The sequence below is a fragment of the Peromyscus eremicus genome, chromosome 20 (assembly GCF_949786415.1).
Source record: "Peromyscus eremicus chromosome 20, PerEre_H2_v1, whole genome shotgun sequence".
NCBI lineage: Eukaryota > Metazoa > Chordata > Mammalia > Rodentia > Cricetidae > Peromyscus > Peromyscus eremicus.
The window spans coordinates 23,616,430-23,634,603 of NC_081436.1; the positions used below are offsets into that span (position 1 = coordinate 23,616,430).

The following is an 18,174-nucleotide window of genomic DNA, read 5'->3' on the forward strand; positions in this document are numbered from 1 at the left end:
ATGACTTAATGTCTTCGACACAGTGAGGACTCAGTAAATCTTGGTTATTATTATTCATATTTGTGTATGTCAGAAAGGAGGTTCAATGGCACTCCTAAACTTACATAAAAATTTTATATATGTGTGTATATGTGTTCATTTTGCTGGATGGGATTCTGTATCTTATTAAATTGTCAAAGTGTTGGTGACCCTCATAAAAAATGTTAAGGGCTACAAATTCCATATACAATGTGCACAGAATTGTTGACAAGGCAAACAAAATTTAAATTGGCTTGAAATTCAAAGTTAAAGCTGATGTTATTTCATAGTCTATTTTGATTAAATACAGTCTCAAAGTTTGAATCATTTTGATAACTTTTTTATAGCTATAATATCATTCTTATATGTTTTCACAGCCCTTTTGAAACACCTGTAGTAATTTCTCCATATAGCTCATCTGAAGTCATCAAGGACAGGCAATAGCACCTCTTCTCCCTGGTGTGCAGGGGATCACATTAGTAACAGCAAACAGTAATTTGCTAAGAAGAAAATCTTGGCTATTTACCTAGAAACTCCACTGTGTTGCTTGTGGACAGGTTTCCAGAACAGCCAGCAGGGGGATTACTTCAACTGGGAGCTGGAAAGCTGTCTCTTTTATATTTGCCTTTCTTTTTAAATTTTATTTTATCTTTGAGACAGGGTTTCACTATTTAACCCTGGCTAGCCTGGAACTCCCTATGTAGGGCAGGCTGGCTTTGAACTCTAGAGTGATTGGATTAAAGGTGTGTGCCACTATGCCCAGCTTTATATTTGTCTCTCTGTTAGAAACTCTTTCAAATGGTCCTTAATGTATAGTTTCTTTTTTTTCTTTTTCTTTTTTTCCTATTTATTTATTTATTTTTCTATTATCAGCTTCATACAGTATAAATTCTTATCCTAATAGTGATAGTGAAATGTTTCATTGAGGCTTGCCCAGTAATTGAGTAAAACCAAAACTTACTATAAGCCACAGTCATCCTAGGGTCCCCCCTGCTATATAGCCTCCATGGTTCTGTGGGTTGCAGTCTGATTGTTCTTTGCTTTATATCTAGTATCCACTTAGGAGTGAGTACATACCATGTTTGTCCTTCTGGGTTTGGGTTACCTCACTCAGGATGATATTTTCTAGTTCCATCCATTTGCCTGCAAATTTCATGCTGTCATTGTTTTTCTCTGCTGAGTAGTACTCCATTGGGTATATGTACCACATTTTCTTAATCCATTCTTCAGTTGACGGGCATCTAGGTTGTTTCCAGGTTCTGGCTATTACGAATAGTGCTGCTATGAACATAGTTGAGCATGTAATGTATAGTTTCTTTGAAGAGATGTTACAAGCCTGTATCCAGGAAGACCTAGACCAGGGAGAACCCAAGTATCTTCTCAGTGTTCATGAAAGACCTTCCTTCATGTGACACACACTTGTCTAGACATTAGATGAATAGGGACTGTTTCAAATAACAGTGAAGATTCTTTCTCCTTCCCTTTGTGATGCTAGGGGTGCTTTGCACATCCTAGGCACATGCTCTGTCCTTGAACTACACCCCAGGCCAGAATGCTTTAATAAAAAAATATACACCATGGCAGGAGACAACAGAGCTGCAGGATCCTAATAGGAGGCACCTGAGGGATGAGTGAGAACTGCTTGAGTAAACCCAGTAAGGAAAGGGGCTTTCATTTCAGAGGTAAAATTATGTGCGAAGGCATAGAGGCATGAGAGGACCTGCTTGAACAAGAAAAAAGAAATTTGAATGAAGGAGGAGAAAATGAGTACAACTCTAGTTAAGTTTGTAGGTAGTTATGTTAGGTTTCCATTACTATAGTAAATAATTTAAACAATTTACAGTTTACAATATGAGCTCACACACATACACACTAAAACAAATCTTTAAAAGAAGAAAAGTTAGCTGGGTGGTGGTGGTGCACACCTTTAATCCTAGCACTTGGGAGGCAGAGGCAGGCGGATCTCTGAGTTTGAGGCCAACCTGGTCTACAGAGTAAGTTCCAGGACAGCTAGAGCCACATAGAGAAATCCTGTCTTAAAAAAAAAACAACAACTTTTTTTATTTGTGTGTATCTTTGTGAGTGTATGTACGTGTGTGCGTGTGTATGTGCTTGTGAATGTGCAGAGGCCAGTAGAGGGTGTCCTCTATCACTCTCTGCATATTTCCTTGAGGCAGTGTCTCTCCCTGGACCTGGGCTTCTTTTACTTAGTTAGGATGGAAGCCAGCAAGCCTCCTGCCTCGTCTCCACCCGCTCTTTGCAGAGGTTACAGGCCTGCCTGGGACACCACCCGGGTAAATATATTCTAGAAAGAAGCATAAATCACTGTTGCAGGTTCAGTGCTCATAGCTCAGTTAAGAATGCCATCAGCCCTTCTGAACCATCTCTGTACAGCATAGAATTCCTGTGAGACCATGAAGTACCACCCACCGGTCATGTGACCTAGAAAGTTCAGAAGTACTCTTCTAAAAAATGTGACACTGGGGCTGGAGAGATAGCTCAACAGTTAAGAGCACTGGCCACTCTGGCTGCTCTTTCAAAGAACCTGGGTTCAATTCCCAGCACCACATGACAGTTGACAACTGTCTGTAACTCCAGTTCCAGGTGATATGGCACCTCACACAGACATACATGCAGGCAAAACCCAATGTACATACAAAAATTAATTAATTTTTTAAAATGTGACATTGATCTCAAACACTATAGAGCTAGGTCATCCAACTGTGATAGTTTTTTGTTTGTTTTGTTTTTTTGTTTTTGTTTTTTTTTTGCCTCCCTATGTTATCGCTTCAGGTTCCTGATAGAGCAGCCAGCCTCTGGCCACTGCTTTCTTCATAGAGTTTCACCCAAAACTGTCCTTGTTGTGGAGCTGGAAAGATAGCTCAGCAGTTAGAAGTACTTCCTGCTCTTCTAGGAGACCTGGGTTCCATTCTTGGCACCCACATCAGCTCACAACTGCCTGTGGCATACACATACAAACACAATAAATAAATAAATAGATAGATTAGTTAGCTAAAGAACATGTTCTTGTTCCTATGACCTACTAATGAATCTTTTTGTTTATTTGTTTCTGTTTTTCAAAACAGGGTTTCTCTGTGTAGCCCTGGCTGTCCTGGAACTTGCTCTGTAGACCTGGCTGGCCTTGAACTCAGAGATCTGCCTGCTTCTGTCTCCCTAGTGCTGGGATTAAAGGCGTTCACCACCGCCTGGCATCTACTACTGAATCTTAAGCAATTTCATACTATCCTAAATAGGCCGCTCTAGTCTAGCCCTAGAACTATGTAGTCTTAGCAGTTTTATCTTCAGAGAGTTTCTTTCTTACCAACCTATAGGTTACATATTTACTCTTACACAAGTCAGCCACATCCTCAGTACACCAAGACTCAGGCTTAGAGAACCCAAAACCCTGAACACTGTCATGGATTTACATTGACTTGAAACTATGTTCGCCCAGAGTTAAGCAATTCTGCTGTGTCATGGTTTATTCTAATCAAATATCTGTTTATGCATACTTTCCTTTGCTGGCGACTATTGAATCTGTTGGTTTTTTTAACCAGTTGATAATCATATTTAGTTTTCCCTTATCCTATTAATATAATGTATTGTTGATTGCTTTATTGAACCACCATTGCACTCCAGGAGTCAATTTTACATGATCAAGGCATATACTCCTTTCAATGCTTTGAATTCAATTTGGTGGTACTTTGTTGAGTTCTTTTGTGACTAGGATATTTTTGAAGCACTGCCATTAGGATTATTAAGAAACTTTCAGGGATTGAAATATGGGGGGGGAGGGGCTAGAACACATACTGTTTTTGAAGAGGATCTTGCTTAAGATCCCAGCACACACTTCATGTGGCTCACAACTACATGTAACTCCAGCTTCAGGGAATCTGATGCCTCTTGCCTACATGGACAACTACACCCATGTACACATACCCACATACATATAATTTTAAAATAATTATATTTCCTTTTTTTAAAAAGAAATTTCCACTTCTTAGCAATGGAAATGCTAGTCCCCAAGTATCTCTCAAGAAGAATATCAATTGTATTTTTAACTTCTTTTCTGTTATAATATGATTTTTGAATCACTATGACTAGACATAGTTAAGAGCTTACTTTTTTGTGTGTTTACAGATGAGAAACCCCATCTTGAAAACCACCCCCCAAAAAAAATTTTAAAATAACTTTTTGATAAATGAGCTAATGAATAAGTAAGTCCAGTATTTTATTTATTTATTTATTTATTTATTTATTTATTTATTTATTTGTTTGTTTGAGACAGGGTTTCTCTGTGTAGTTTTAGTGTCTGTCTTGGATCTCACTCTGTAGACCAAGCTGGCCTCTAATTCACAGAGATCTCTCTGCCTCTGCCTCCCAAGTGCTGGGATTAAAGGTGTGTGCCATGACCATTTGGCTATATAAGGAGAATTTTTAACCTCAACCATTATACTAAGGTAATGAATGTTTAATTCTCTCTGTCTCTCTGTCTCTCTCTCTCTCTCTGTCTCTCTCTTTCTCAGAGGGTTGAACCCAGGACCTTGGGCATACCAGGCAAGCACTCTGCCTATATCCCTATATCCCTAGCCCTTTTTTGTGCTTTCTCAATACTTAAAGGTTTTTTTGAGTGCTAGGGATTAAGCCCAAGGCCTCAAACATTCCAGGCAACTGTTCTAGCCCAGACCTCAGTAGTAATTGATTTTATTTTTAGTAATTTATCTTTAAAAATTCAAACAGGCTGGGCGGCGGCGGTGGTGGTGGTGGTGGTGGTGGTGGTGGTGGTGGTGCACGCCTTTAATCCCAGCACTCGGGAGGCAGAGCCAGGCGGATCTCTGTGAGTTCGAGGCCAGCCTGGTCTACCAAGTGAGTTCCAGGAAAGGCTCAAAGCTACACAGAGAAACCCTGTCTCGAAAAACCAAAAAAAAAAAAAAAAAAAAATTCAAACAGAACATGAACTAAAAGCTGGTATGGTAGTGCACAGCAGTAGTCATATTATTCAAGTGACTAAGGCAGGAGGATTATGAGTTAGAGACTAATCTCAGCTACAAAACCTAATCTCAAAAAAACAAAAATAGAAACACCAAAAAAGAACTGTTTATCAGGGACCCGCAGAAGTCTAAACTGGATGGCAATGAGATAGTAGCTCCCTCTCTGTTTTAGGATACAGATTAGGGAGATAGCTCAGGTGTAAAGTCTTGTATAATATTAGAGGGACCAGCCTTAATATTATACATCCCAGGGCCTCAGGAGAGAGAACTACTAACGGCGAGGACTATATAGTCCACTTGCTTTAATTCCTCTGGCATAACATTTTTTATACCCAGCTTCAGTTCTGTTCTCATGTCTAGCTCCTTTCTTGGCTGATTTCTCTCTATATTTATCTACTGCTTCCTCTAAGTTCTATCTTAATTCTCTTGTCTTAACTCTGCCTCATCTAGGTCCTTTTCATCTTGTTCTTACCCAGCTAGTACTTCCCCATCTGACTCTTCCTCATCTTCCATCTCGTTCCTCTGGTACTCTCCTCTAGCCCTTCAATCTAATTCTTTCTTCCCCATCTCAGTTTGTTCCTCTCAAGTTCTTACCTGTCTAGTTCTTCCATTCTCTTTTCTCTTCTCCGTCTCCATGCCCTGGAAATCCTGGTATATAAAGCCAGGCTTCCAGGGCCAAATGGAGGGGTGATAAGAATCACATAGGGAGCCAATAACCGTTAATTATCATTTGCAACCCCAAAGGGAAGTGACCAATGGGGAAATGAATTAACTAAAGGCTAAATTCAGGTAATATCTAAGAAGAGGGAATCTTATGTGCTCAACTATAGTCTTAAATGTGATTAGTAGAAAATGTTAAGAATCTATAAGTTGCTAGGTCAATGGGAGAAGATAAAACTGTCTTCTTTTTTCCTGTGGCTCCTATCTGTCCAAGCTATCTGCCGTTTTTCTGCAGGGTGGGGGAAAATGTGCTCAGTCGCTAGGCAACCTGTGTACAGCTAGATGCCTCTGGTGATAGTTAAAGGGAGATCTGGAACTTGAGGTAAGATTTGGAAAAGCAGGAAGTAAGCTTAATTGGCACATCCGCCAGACCTTCTCAAATGGGTAGCCTGGATGCTTAAGTCTGTTCTTAGAGAGTACAGAGGTATCTCTGATAAGGTACTTTCCTCCATCTGGGGATGGACCTGGCCGGATGCTACCAATGATGATAATTACAGGGAGGCTTGAACTGGGGTTCTGGCTGAGCATAGCTGTCAGCATGGAAAGTTATGTAAATATTCCTAGAAGTGGTTAGGTAAGGAGTTAGAGGTCTATAAAGTTAGTAAGGCTGTAAGAAAGGAGGGTCTGAGCTGAATTGTGTAAAGCTATTACTTAACGTCCACCTGACCTAGGTGGTGTCTCCTTGTGGAATTTACCTTAAATCAGGAGACTTGCATGTGGACTGTTATTACTGCTAGTCCTTGAAAGTGGCCAAGGGAGATATCTGATTCCAGAGAAAGCCTTTCCTGAGGCTGTTCTCCAAATACCTGGAATGTGTGTGTCCAGAGAGTGATCAGTCCACACTGTTAGCCCTTCTTAGGGAAAAGTCAATTGGGAAAACTATGAAGGCACACATGACTTTCATAACAGAATACAGCTGATATATAACAAGCCAAGTAACACCAAAAACTCCTTGGGATTTGGCTTCCTCTGGAGGAATTCCCTGATTCCTCTAGGTAGTGACTTTGCCATAACCAGCTGAGTTCTTATAATATATTTCTGCAGCCCGCAGCAGTAAAGTATCTGCTATGCAAACGTGAGGACTTTAATTTAATCCCCAAAGCCCACATAAAAGCCGGTCATAGTGACAAAGATTTGTAATCTCAGCGCTGGAAGGTGGAGACAGGCCAATCTCAGGCTCATTAGACAGCCAGTATAGCCTAATCAGCAAACCCACCAGGTTCCAGAGAGCCTATCTCAAATATAAGGTAGATGGCTCCTAAGGCAGACCTAAGGTTGACTTCTGAAATCCTTACACACACACACACACACACACACACACACACACACACACACACACACACAAAGAATCCCTGCCATTTCACTCATAGAGACTGCCTCTTCTTTGCAAATACCATTGCAAATCCAAATGAAACCTGAAGAAATGTTTTGTTGATTTAGCTTCCAGGCAGATCCCAAAAAACCCATTGGCGGACACATTCTGGCTCATGCTTCAACAACAAGAATAAGCTTGCGAAAGGGAAGAGGAGAACTGAGGATTGCCAAGATTTATGACAGGTATATATTTCTTTATTCTTCTTCAGATTCTGTGCATGTGCTTTTAAACAGAATTGCTACCCCTAAGAGACTATACTTACTTCCTGGCAGATACTATTTGTTCTGAGTTTCCTTCTTAAGTATTATGTCACTGATCAGGAAGTACCACCTGTGCACTATGTACTAGGGATCTAATCTATAGTCACATTTATCAGTCTCTGACATTCAGAGCATATAGTGAAGCAAGCAATGACGTCACATTTACTTCAGTTGAAGACTAAGCTGTTAGGTTCTAGTGATTATAAGTAGGAGAGTTGGGGGGGAGATTCCTTTTGGGGATAGAAACCCCATTTCACAAGTTCCTGAGGAATGCTAGATTTTATCTAACATCCTGAAATGCTTCTATAGTCCAACTTCAGCTAATTTCTAAACATATGGAGGGCTTGAGACTTCTCTTGCTTGACTAAGAATTATAAATATCCAGGCATTATAGGGCATGGTGGCACACACCTCCAATCCCAGCACTTAAGAGGCTGAGGCAGGCAGGTTGCTATGAACTCCAGGACAGCTACATAGAGAGACCCAGTCTCAAAACAAAACAAAACAACAAGAAGAATTATAAATGTAACAAATTTACAGGAAAACTTACTGCATATCAGCAATGCTGGGTTCTTGGGATAAAGCAGTAAACAAAACAAAATGGTAAGTCTAGGGAGGGGAGATAGCTCAGTGGGGAAGGGCACTAATGTGAAAGCAGTAGGGCCTGAGTTCAAATCCCCATCACTCTGAAGCCAGGCAGAGCCTGTAACCCCAGCATTGGGCAGTGGGGCAGCTGCAGGTAGAGGTCAGCAACAAGTGGATTTCAGAAGCTCACCGGCTAGCCAGCTTAGCTAAAACATCGAGCGTCAGGTTCAGTGAGAGACTGTCTCAAAAAATAAGATAGAAGGCAATAAAGGAGAACATTCAACATCCTCCTCTGGCTTCCGCACATGCACAGACAGCTGTGCATACTTGCATGCAGAAGCATATACCTCAGAGAGAGAAAAGACAAGGCTCTGTTCTCATGGCACTTACATCCCTTCCATGTGTAATGAACTGTATAATGTGTCATCCCATCTAGACAGTTACACACCATTTGCTTGTCTGAGACATAACAGGTAATACAGTATCTGTGACTGATATTAGTCAACCCAAAACAACAAAGCAAAGACTTGTGGTAACTCTTCTAGGGAGGGAAGAGTAGTTCCCAAAGAGAGAGAGAGCTTTAGTCTGGATTCAGTGTGGACCACAGCAGGTAGAATGTCTTGGTGTTGATTTAAGATTAGTTCCCACATCTGCAAGATGCTTCTTCTCTTCTGTCCCTGTAGAAGGCATCCTATATAAATAACTTCAGTCATTTCTAGAAATTGGCTACAAATGTTCTTTGTTGAATTACAATAGATGATCCTGTCTCATTACTGGAACTTCTTTGTCTATTTCTTGGATAGAGTGCTGTGCCAAAAACCCAAACACTTTTTTTTATAAAAAAAATATTTTTTTATGTGTATGGGTATTTAGCCTGCATGTATGTCTGTGTGTCTCATGTGTGTCTAGTGCCCTCAGAGGCCAGAAGAGGTCATTGGATCCCCTGGGGCTGGAGTCAGACAGACAGTTGTCAGCCACCATGTGGGTGCTGGGAATCCAACCCCTGTCCTCTGGAAGAGTGCTCTTAACCACTAAGCCATGTCTCTAGCCCCACCAAAATACCCACCCCCTTGTGGGTTTTTTTGTTGTTTTTTTAAGAGAAGCTCACTATGTATTCCTTAGTTGGCCTGGAGCTGGCTATGTGGACCAGGCTAGCCTCAAACTCATAGAGATCCACCTGACTCTGCCTCCCTAGTGCTGGGATTAAAGGTCTGCATATCACACCCAGCTAACATCCAAACACTTTGTTCATTCTTACTGACTGTTTGCTCTACATCTCCCTCACCCAGCAATGAGCTGGGACTTGACACAGTTAGACATTCAATAACTATTCATTGAATTAACGGATAAACTTAAGCTACCTGTTCAGTCATTTGCATGTCTCATTTAGTCCTCCTACAGTTCTTTAAGGTAAACAGCTCCAGCCATTTTTACTGGCCTAGGAGGTTGTTTCAGCCTTGCAAATTCAGTAAGGAATCAGAACAGTAAGTTGTCAGCAAGGCTAGTAATGTCAAGTTTCCATAGACTAGGTTCAGGTCAGGTATGGTGGCTCATGATTGTAATCTTAGCTGAGACAGGAGGATTACTGCAATTGTTCGGCCAGCCCAGGCTACATAGTGAATTCCAGGTGGGTAAGCTTGGGCCAAAGAGTGTGACCCTGTTGCAAACAAACAAACAAATGCACATCTTATATCAAAACTGCAGAACTAGTTCAGAGCTTAAGATATCAAAACCAGGGGTCGAAGAGGTAGCTCAGCAGTTGGGAGCACTTGCTGCCTTGACAAGGGACCCACCAGGCTTCCCATAACTTAGAACCAAGCTCAAGTTTCTATAGCCATTTACACAGCACTCCATGAATAGCTTTTTGAATTTTTATTTTTATTGTATGTGTATGATTGCCTGAATGTATGTATATGCATGTGCGTCCCTGGTTCTGATGGAGACCAAAAGAGGGCATCAGAGCTCTAGAAACTGGAGTTATAGACCGTTGTGAGCTGCTATGTGGGTGGGTGTTCATGGTGCTGGGAACTGAACCGGCTCCTCTGTAAGCAGCAAGTGCCCTGACCCTCTGAGCCAGCTCTCCAGTCCCATGAATGACCCTACACTCATTCCGTGATCCTCCCTTGCCCCCTGTGCTTCCACCTCATACATTTTTGTTTTTGAGACAGGGTTTCATGTAGCTCAGGCTGCCCTCAAACTCTATATAGCCAAAGATGACCTTGAGCTTCTGACCTTCCTCCCTTCTCTTCCTGAGTGCTGAAATTACAGACATGCACCACCACACCTGCTTTCACGAAATGCTGGGGATTGAAGCCAGGGCTTCAAACAATATGAGGCAAAAACTCTACCAACTGATCTTTTCCACCCATCCCCCTCCCTCTTTTTTAAAGCAAGATCTTGTTCTGTAGCCCAGGCTGGTCTTAAACTTGTGATCCTCCAGTGAAGGCACTGTCAGGCATGCTGCTACCTTAGAGTCTTTGCCCATTTGTTTCCTCTGCCTGGAAAAACCCTCCCACATAGCCCTTTGCCTAATCATCTCTCTCATCTACTTCAAGTCTTTGATCAAATGTTACCTTCTCCAGGATGGGGAGATAATTCAGTGGGTAAAGTGCTTTCTACACAATCATGAGGACCTAAGTTTGGAGAAGCCTCAGTGGTACTCACCTAAGAGCTGGGTGTGGTGGTATGTATCTGTAATCTCAGCACTGGAGGAACAAGAGGATTCTGGGGGCTTGCTGAGCAAGTGTAGCTGAAATAGAGTGCTCTAGATTTAGGAAAGACCCTGTCTTAAAAAATGAGGTGGAGGGGCTGGAGAGATGGCTCAATGGTTATAGCACTGATTGCTCTTCAGAGGACCTGAGTATAATTCCCAGCACCCACATGGCAGCTCACAACAGTCTGTAACTCCAGTTTCAGGGGACCTGACACCCATGGCAAAACACCAATGCACATAAAATAAAGATAAATAAATTAAAAGAAGTGAGGTGGAGACAGATGCCTAATGTCAACCTCTAGCTTCTACATATCATGTATATAGCTAGCAAGCACACACACACACACACACACACACACACACACACACACACACACGCAAAACTGGGTAAAGGGGAAGCAAAAGGATGAGGAGTTCAATGCCAGCCTAAGCTACATAATGAGATCCTCTCTTAAAAAAAAAATAATTAATCCCAGCACTCAAGAGGCAGAAGTAGAAGGCCAGCCTGAGTTACATAGAGTACCAGGACAGCCAGGAATGCATAGAGAGACCCTGTCTCAAAAATAAATAAATAAATAAATACATAAATACATAAATAACAACAAAAGGACTAAGGGCATAACTAGGTGAGAGACTTGTCTAGCACATTCAAGACTCTGAGGTCTGTTTCCAGCACTAGTTTTTTTCCCTCCCACCAGTAGTTTTCCAGCACTACATACAAATGAGAAGAAAAAAGTTACCTGTTTAACAACTGATCACCCAGTGCCCACACACCTAATCTCCCTTACTCAGCTCTATTTTTCTTTCTCCATAACACATTGATTTAGTGCATTTGTGTGTGTGTGTGTGTGTGTGTGTGTGTGTGTGTGTGTGCAAGCACATGCACACAAGCATACAAGTGCTTGGGCATGCATATGCCACAGCATGCATGTCGGGGTCAGAGGCCTTGCAGGAGTCAACTGTCCCACTGTGTGAGCCCTAGGGATCAAACTCAGGTCCTTAGACTTATTAGTAAGTGCCTCTACTGCTGAGCCTTCTCACCAGCCCATGTCAAAGACCTTAAAGTCACATTAGTTTTCATTGATTAATTAATTAATGAAAACTAATAGGGTCTTCTAACTAAATCAAAAGAAAATTCAAAGTACCACACATGTGTTAGTCAAATAGGGAATGCAGAAATGAATCAAATTGATCAAAAATGGGTCAATATCTATAGTTCAGTAGTCAATGGTATTCCACTTTCACAATTTGCATTTCTATGAACAGGTAGAATTGCACTACTTGCAGTTAATGACAACTCAGAATGCATAGAGCCCTTACAGAACTAGGTAACTGAAGGATGTGCTAGACAACCGTCTTTCCATTGCAGGTGCTCAGGACTTTCCTAGTTTATTTTAAAGCCTTTTACAACTCCCCCTGTGTTGGCAGAGCTTGTAGAAAGGTGTACCCCTAAGGAGTCAGACAAGCCACACAGGATCTGCACCGCAGGCCTCAAACTACCCTGGAGGAACACCCAGTTTATCCCGATTTGCCTGTTTCCAAGTTTGGGGCTAATTTTTCTTGACATTCAAAACTTTATATAGAGTTGTTTAACAAATGTTTGCGAGGGTTGATAACACTGCTAGGTAAGTTCTGTAGTCCACATTTAGCTGTGGCAGCACTGCAGTGTCTCTGGAGACTCAGACTGATGGGAACGTGACGACTGTGACATGTGCACAGTATTTATAGAAACAGAGCTTTTTATAAACTTCTGTTCCCTTGTATTCTGTAGCCCTGAGATGCCTGAAAATGAAGCCACCTTCGCAATAACTGCTGGAGGAATCGGGGATGCCAAGGAGTAGGTGGAGAATTGGTACAGATTGCTTCTTGGTGCTTATTAGGAGCTGGAGAAATGGAAAAAGCAGTCTTGATTTTACATCTTGAAATAAGAGTTTGTTTGCTTTTTTCCATGTGTTATTAAAGGAAAGTCAAAAAAGAGATTTAAAGCTTATATTTATCTTAAAAGTTCCAGCCTGATATGTAACCAACTATATATACACTGCGTGTTGATTCAGAAATATGCATACATATTCTTGAATTACTTGATAGACACATATGCATACATGTGCCTGTCAGGTATGGGAAAGGGGTACTCAGTGCCCTTCCTTCTGTCTTTCAAAGTGAGCCATTGAGCATACAGAAAGCCGAGGAGCTCAGAGATGTCCCACTCCCTCAGAGCTCCCTCAGACCAACATTTTCTGGGATATAGTACCAATGACCTATGTAACTGGATGCTGTTCCCCAAGAGGGAGATTTGTAAGGGGGAATGTTTAGAGACACCAAGGAGCTGTTTGTATTCACACTGGCAGCCTGCACATTCATCTTTACAGCAACAGAAGAGAAACAGTAAGCCAACTTTTAAGTCATTTGACTTGTCAAGTTGAAATGACTTTTTAAAAATGCATTATGATAATTGGGCGTGGTGGTGCATACTTGTAATCTCAATATTTGGGAGACCTAGGCAGCTTTAGCTACATAGTGAATTCAAGACTAGCCTGGGCTATATGACATTGAATCCAAAAAAGCATGTTTGTATATTTTGGGTAGAAAATTCAAAATGTTTTAAAATTTTAGAGCTAGTTTAAATGTAAAATCTAGAACAGAGCCCTCAGAATTTGTGAAAGAACACTGGTTTTGTGTGTGTGTGCGTGATTGTCAGAAATAAAATCTAGTTTTCAAAAGATGAGATATTTAGAAATTAAAATACTAATATATAACCATTACAGATGATCTCTTTTTTTTTTTTTTTTTGGTTGATTTTTTTTGAGACAGGGTTTCTCTGTGTAGTTTTGGTGGCTGTCCTGGATCTTGCTCTGTAGCCCAGGCTGACCTTGAACTCACAGAGATTCTCCTGCCTCTGCTTCCCAGTGCTGGGATTAAAGTCGTGTCGCACCACTACCCAGCCTACAGATGATCTTTAATATTGTATTAACTTACATGAAAATCCAAAAAGTTAAGTATTTGCTACAAAAGGTTTTTGATTCTCCATTCAGTCATTTGCTGGCTAGTCTCAGATGCTACATGTTAATAAACAAGGTGTGGCTCCTGCCTCAAGGAGCAGCACACTGGGGAAGGGAACAATGCTCAGGAAAATGAGAGAGCAAATGGCGAGACCTTGAATTGACTCTTAGAATGCAGTCTAATGTGGGGAAGGAAAGGTCAAGCACAGACCACAAAGACCTGAGGGCTCCCTAGGACCAAGAGGAGCCCAGCTGGCAGCAAAAAACACTCAGTTTGTGGGGCCTGGGAGGCAAAACCCTTCTGTCTTTTTCTCCTGTAAAAGCATGGGAGCAGCTCCTCTGAATAGAGCAGGAATAAAAGCATCTGGGAGCAGATTTTCTAGAGTCTGTAATGAATCGTTTAATCGTTTAAATGAATTATTTTACTATGTAAATATTGAAGCATTGTTTTGTTCTAGGAAAAGGATTTGTTACTAGATACATTAAAAAAACTTTCTGTGCGTTATATTTTGGCATTTAAAAAGTCTTTCTGCCAGGTGGTGGTGGCAGCACACACCTTTAATCTCAGCACTTGGGAGGCAGAGGCAGGCAGATCTCTGTGAAGCCTGATTTACGAAGTCAGTTCCAGGACAGCCAGAGCTAAACAGGGAAACCCTCTCTCAAACAAAATACCTAAATAAAACAACAACAACAAAAACTTAAAAACATTTTTTTTCTAGTTCAGCAATGGGCAGTGGAGTCGGAAACCAGGGCTCAACAAAGGCCTGCCATTTTGGGAAGAGGCCTTGTTTCAGTAGAGCATGCTGTCCGGACCAGATTCCTTTCCAGCTGACTGTCTTAAAAGAACAGTAGCTGGGCCTGTGGACATAGAAAAGAAACTGAAATATTTAGGGGTCAACTTTAGGAGAACATGGCAAACTGTGTAGGTGTTAAGGCCAACAACAAGTACATTTTGAGCTGTTCTAGCCAGGATTCACTGTCACCTGTGACCAAAGCAACTGGACTCTGTCATTTTCCTCCCAGAGTGTAGAAGGAGGTCTGGCTCCTGTTTTAGAGGGTAGGGAGCAGTGGGGGAAACACAGGGGGAAAAAATGGTCAATCAGCACTCCTGGTTGCAAGCCACAGAATCTCAAACTAGCATGTGCATGTCAAGAAATTCATCGGCTCAGGAAACTGAAAAGCTCGTGCAAGAGCTGACTTCTGCCACCAGTGGCGCCCAGATCTCACATGTGTTTTCAGGACATGAACCTGCCGCCTCATCTGTTCTTCTGCTCCTACATACTGTCCCTATATGGTAGCCAAGGTGCTGCCTGGAGCACTGAGGTGTTCTTCTACCAGAACAGGATATCCAAGGGAGAAATCACATTTTTCTTTCTCTTCATTTTTTTTTTTTTTTTTTTTGAACTGAGAACCGAACCCAGGGCCTTGCTAAATCCCCAACCCCAAAAAACCACATTTTTCTGCCACCATCATCCATCCTATGAAGTGAAGACCATTTGCGATGCTACCTATTCAGCTACGTATTCAGAGCTTGCTATAGCAAGAAGCTTGAAGCCTCTGCCACCACTGGTATTTGGTAGGCTCCAGGTAGGCACAAGAAGAGCCTTTGCAGTTACAAAGAGGACTGATTTCAGGCATGCTCTGATTGAGGGCTGGTATGGAGAAGCAGCTGGAACATTCGTCTGGGAGAAACAGAGAACAGGCCCCGGACTAACACTGGCATGGGGAGACATGAGGCAGTTAGATTGATCTGAGATGGTGACATGAGACCAGGCCGGGGTGTAGCTCAGTGGTAGAGCACTTGCCTACCATGCTCAAGGCCCTTCAAGACAAGATGTCAGAGTTGATGAAGGAGGGACAGCCATGGGTGACTGTTGACAATGTTCTCTATCCAGGGAGGGAGGAATACAGCTGTCATGAAGGAATGGAGAAGTGTGCTGAAGCTCAGCTCTTCCACCTGAAAAGGTCATTGTATGATTTGCTAAGGCTGCCCTGTCAATGTACCAGACTGGCTGAAGTATATAGCTCAGTGAAGGGCACCCACCTCAAAAGTACTGGGTTTGATTCTCAGCACATTGAAAAAGAAAGTAATATTGAAAAAGAAAATAATAAAGAAACCAAAGTACCACACACTGAAGCCAGAGGAGGTGTCAAGCAAGAAAAATGTATTGTCTCTAGCCGGATGTGGCAGTGCATGCCTTTAATCTCAGAGGCAGAGGCAGGCTGATCTCTGTGAGTTGGAGGCCAGCCTAGTCTATCTAGCAAATTCCAGGCTAGCCAAGGCTACACAGGGGTACCCTGTCACAAAATAAATCAGGTCACTTCTCCTTAGCTCACGTAGTCTGTTGTGGGAGGAGGATACTGAGTGGCACTCCTAAAGGGGAGAGCATGAGTTAGAGGTGCCCAGATACAGCAACAGGAGGTCAGCAGCCGTGCCGATGGCCAGAGCAGGCTGTTCCTGCTGCGAGGCTGAAGGTCTCTGGCTCCTGACTGCAGCGTGTCCAAACTGCATCCATTCCCAAGCTGGTGCTCCAGGCTCCTGCCAACCCAATGACCCTTTGTGTCCTACTAACAAGGTCCCCTGTGCTTCAGTTAGCAGGAGTTGGAGCCTAGTGCTTGCCATCCAGAGCCCCAACCAAGGCCTGGGCAGGGTGACTCCCCCAGTGCTACTTCTGGGTACCAAAAGAGGGTCAGTCAGCAGGGCTTGCTGAACACTTTCAGGTGGGGTCTCAAGATTTAGTCACCATAGCCTCTGCTGCAGCAGCAGTACATTAAACGAAGTTGTTGAAGAGACTGCTGTTAGTCTATTAGTTGGGGTTTTACTTGGCTGAATAGAAGAGAAAACCCCCCAAATGATATTGTTTTATACAAAATTCAGACATTTCTTTCACACAGAAAAGAAGCAGAGCCAGGCATGGAAGCACAAACCTGTAATCCCATCATTTGGGAAGCTGAGGCAGGATCATAAATTCCATGCTAGCTTAGTCTACATAACAAGACTAAAAAAATAAAAATAAAAAAATAACCGGGTAGTGGTGGCACACGCCTTTAATCACAGTCAACAGAGGAGTCAGGACAGCCAGAGCTGTTACACAGAGAAACTCTGTTTCAAAGAAGGAAAAAAAAAAAAAAAAAGACTCTAAGAGAGGGTGGCTGAGGCTAGGCAGCCAGAGACACTGTGAGTTCTTCATCCCGGGCCAGGCTTCTGTTCTGACCATCCTAGCTCTCTGCAAAAGACAAAGACTGGGAGTTAGGTGAGGAAAGATGGAGGAGGGTGGGGGCAAGAGAAAGGTTCTTTAAGCTGAGTCAGCTCCTAGGAAGCAGTCCTCCCACACAGCCTGGCCCTTACATCTCATTAACCATATTTATCCCCAAAGAAGGTCAGACAAGACTGCCTTTTGTCCTGGACAGCAGGGAGCCCAGCTGACACACAGTAGTGTGTCCTGTTACTAAGGAAGAAAGAGACTTGTGTTATTTTTTTCTATGACATTTGTGTGTGAGTGTGTAAATCTGAGGACTTTTCTAGGTTGATTCTGTGTTTCTGCCATGCTCCATCCTGGGATGAACTCTGATTGTCAGTCAAAATGTAGCAGCAAGCACCTTTATCCACTTAAGTCATCTTACTGGCCCAGAGAATGGTTACTGGTGGTGTGTGTGTGTGTGTGTGTGTGTGTGTTTGTTTGTTTTTCTCTGAGACAGGGTTTCTCTGTGTAATAGCACTGGCTGCCCTAGAACCTTGTGACCAGGCTAGCCTTGAACTCACAGAGATACCTCCCGAGTGCTGGGATTAAAGGCATGCAGCACAACTGTGAGACTTTTTAAGCATTTTTTTTTTAATGAGGAAATGCATCATCTTGCATAAGAAGCCCAGAAATCAACCAGTTTCAGGTCAAGTATCGGGGACTGAGGGGGTCCAGCCCCTCGATAGTCCCCTCCCAGGGTCTGGGAAGAATCTACAACCCGCTGATAATTAATCTTTGATGAAAAGAAATGAATCTATGTACACGAAACTCCTAGTTCATACACTTTATTAATTCTGTGATAGTTCTCTCTCTACACAGCTTCTATTCTGCTCTCATGTCTAGCTCCTTTCTTGCCTGATTTCTCTATATTTATCTACTGTCCCCTCTAGATTCTATCTTAATTCCTTCATCTAGTTCTGTCACTTCTAGGTTCTCATCTATCTAGTTCTTTCCCCTATCAGCTCCTCTCCCGTCTCCTTCTCTCTCATCTGGGTCTTCCTCATCTTGTTCTTCCCCATCTGGCTCTTCCTCATCTTCCATCTCGTTCCTCTAGTACTCTCTTCTAGCCCTTCAATCTAGTTCTTCCCCATCTCAGTTTGTTCCTCTCAAGTTCTTACCCATCTAGTTCTTCCATTCTCTTTTCTCTTCTCCGTGACTCTGTGCCCTGGAAGTCCTGGTATATATACACTTACAAGCAGTATTCCCTTAGCAGTGCAAAGCCAGGCTTCCAGGGTCAAATGGAGGGGTGATAAGAATCACATAGGGAGGCA

General features: G+C 42.5%; 1 protein-coding gene across 1 annotated transcript in view; it reads left to right on the forward strand.

Annotated features, from left to right (window-relative positions):
• The window catches only part of Dmc1 (DNA meiotic recombinase 1), a 44,944-nt gene extending 32,292 nt beyond the window's left edge, over window positions 1–12,652 (forward strand). Inside the window, exons 13-14 of the mRNA XM_059246959.1 lie at window positions 7,170–7,286; window positions 12,434–12,652. Of these exons, the coding sequence (XP_059102942.1) occupies window positions 7,170–7,286; window positions 12,434–12,503 (187 nt within the window). The 3' untranslated portion in view covers window positions 12,504–12,652. The remainder of the gene's footprint in view (window positions 1–7,169; window positions 7,287–12,433) is intronic.
• The last annotated feature ends 5,522 nt before the right edge of the window (window positions 12,653–18,174 follow it).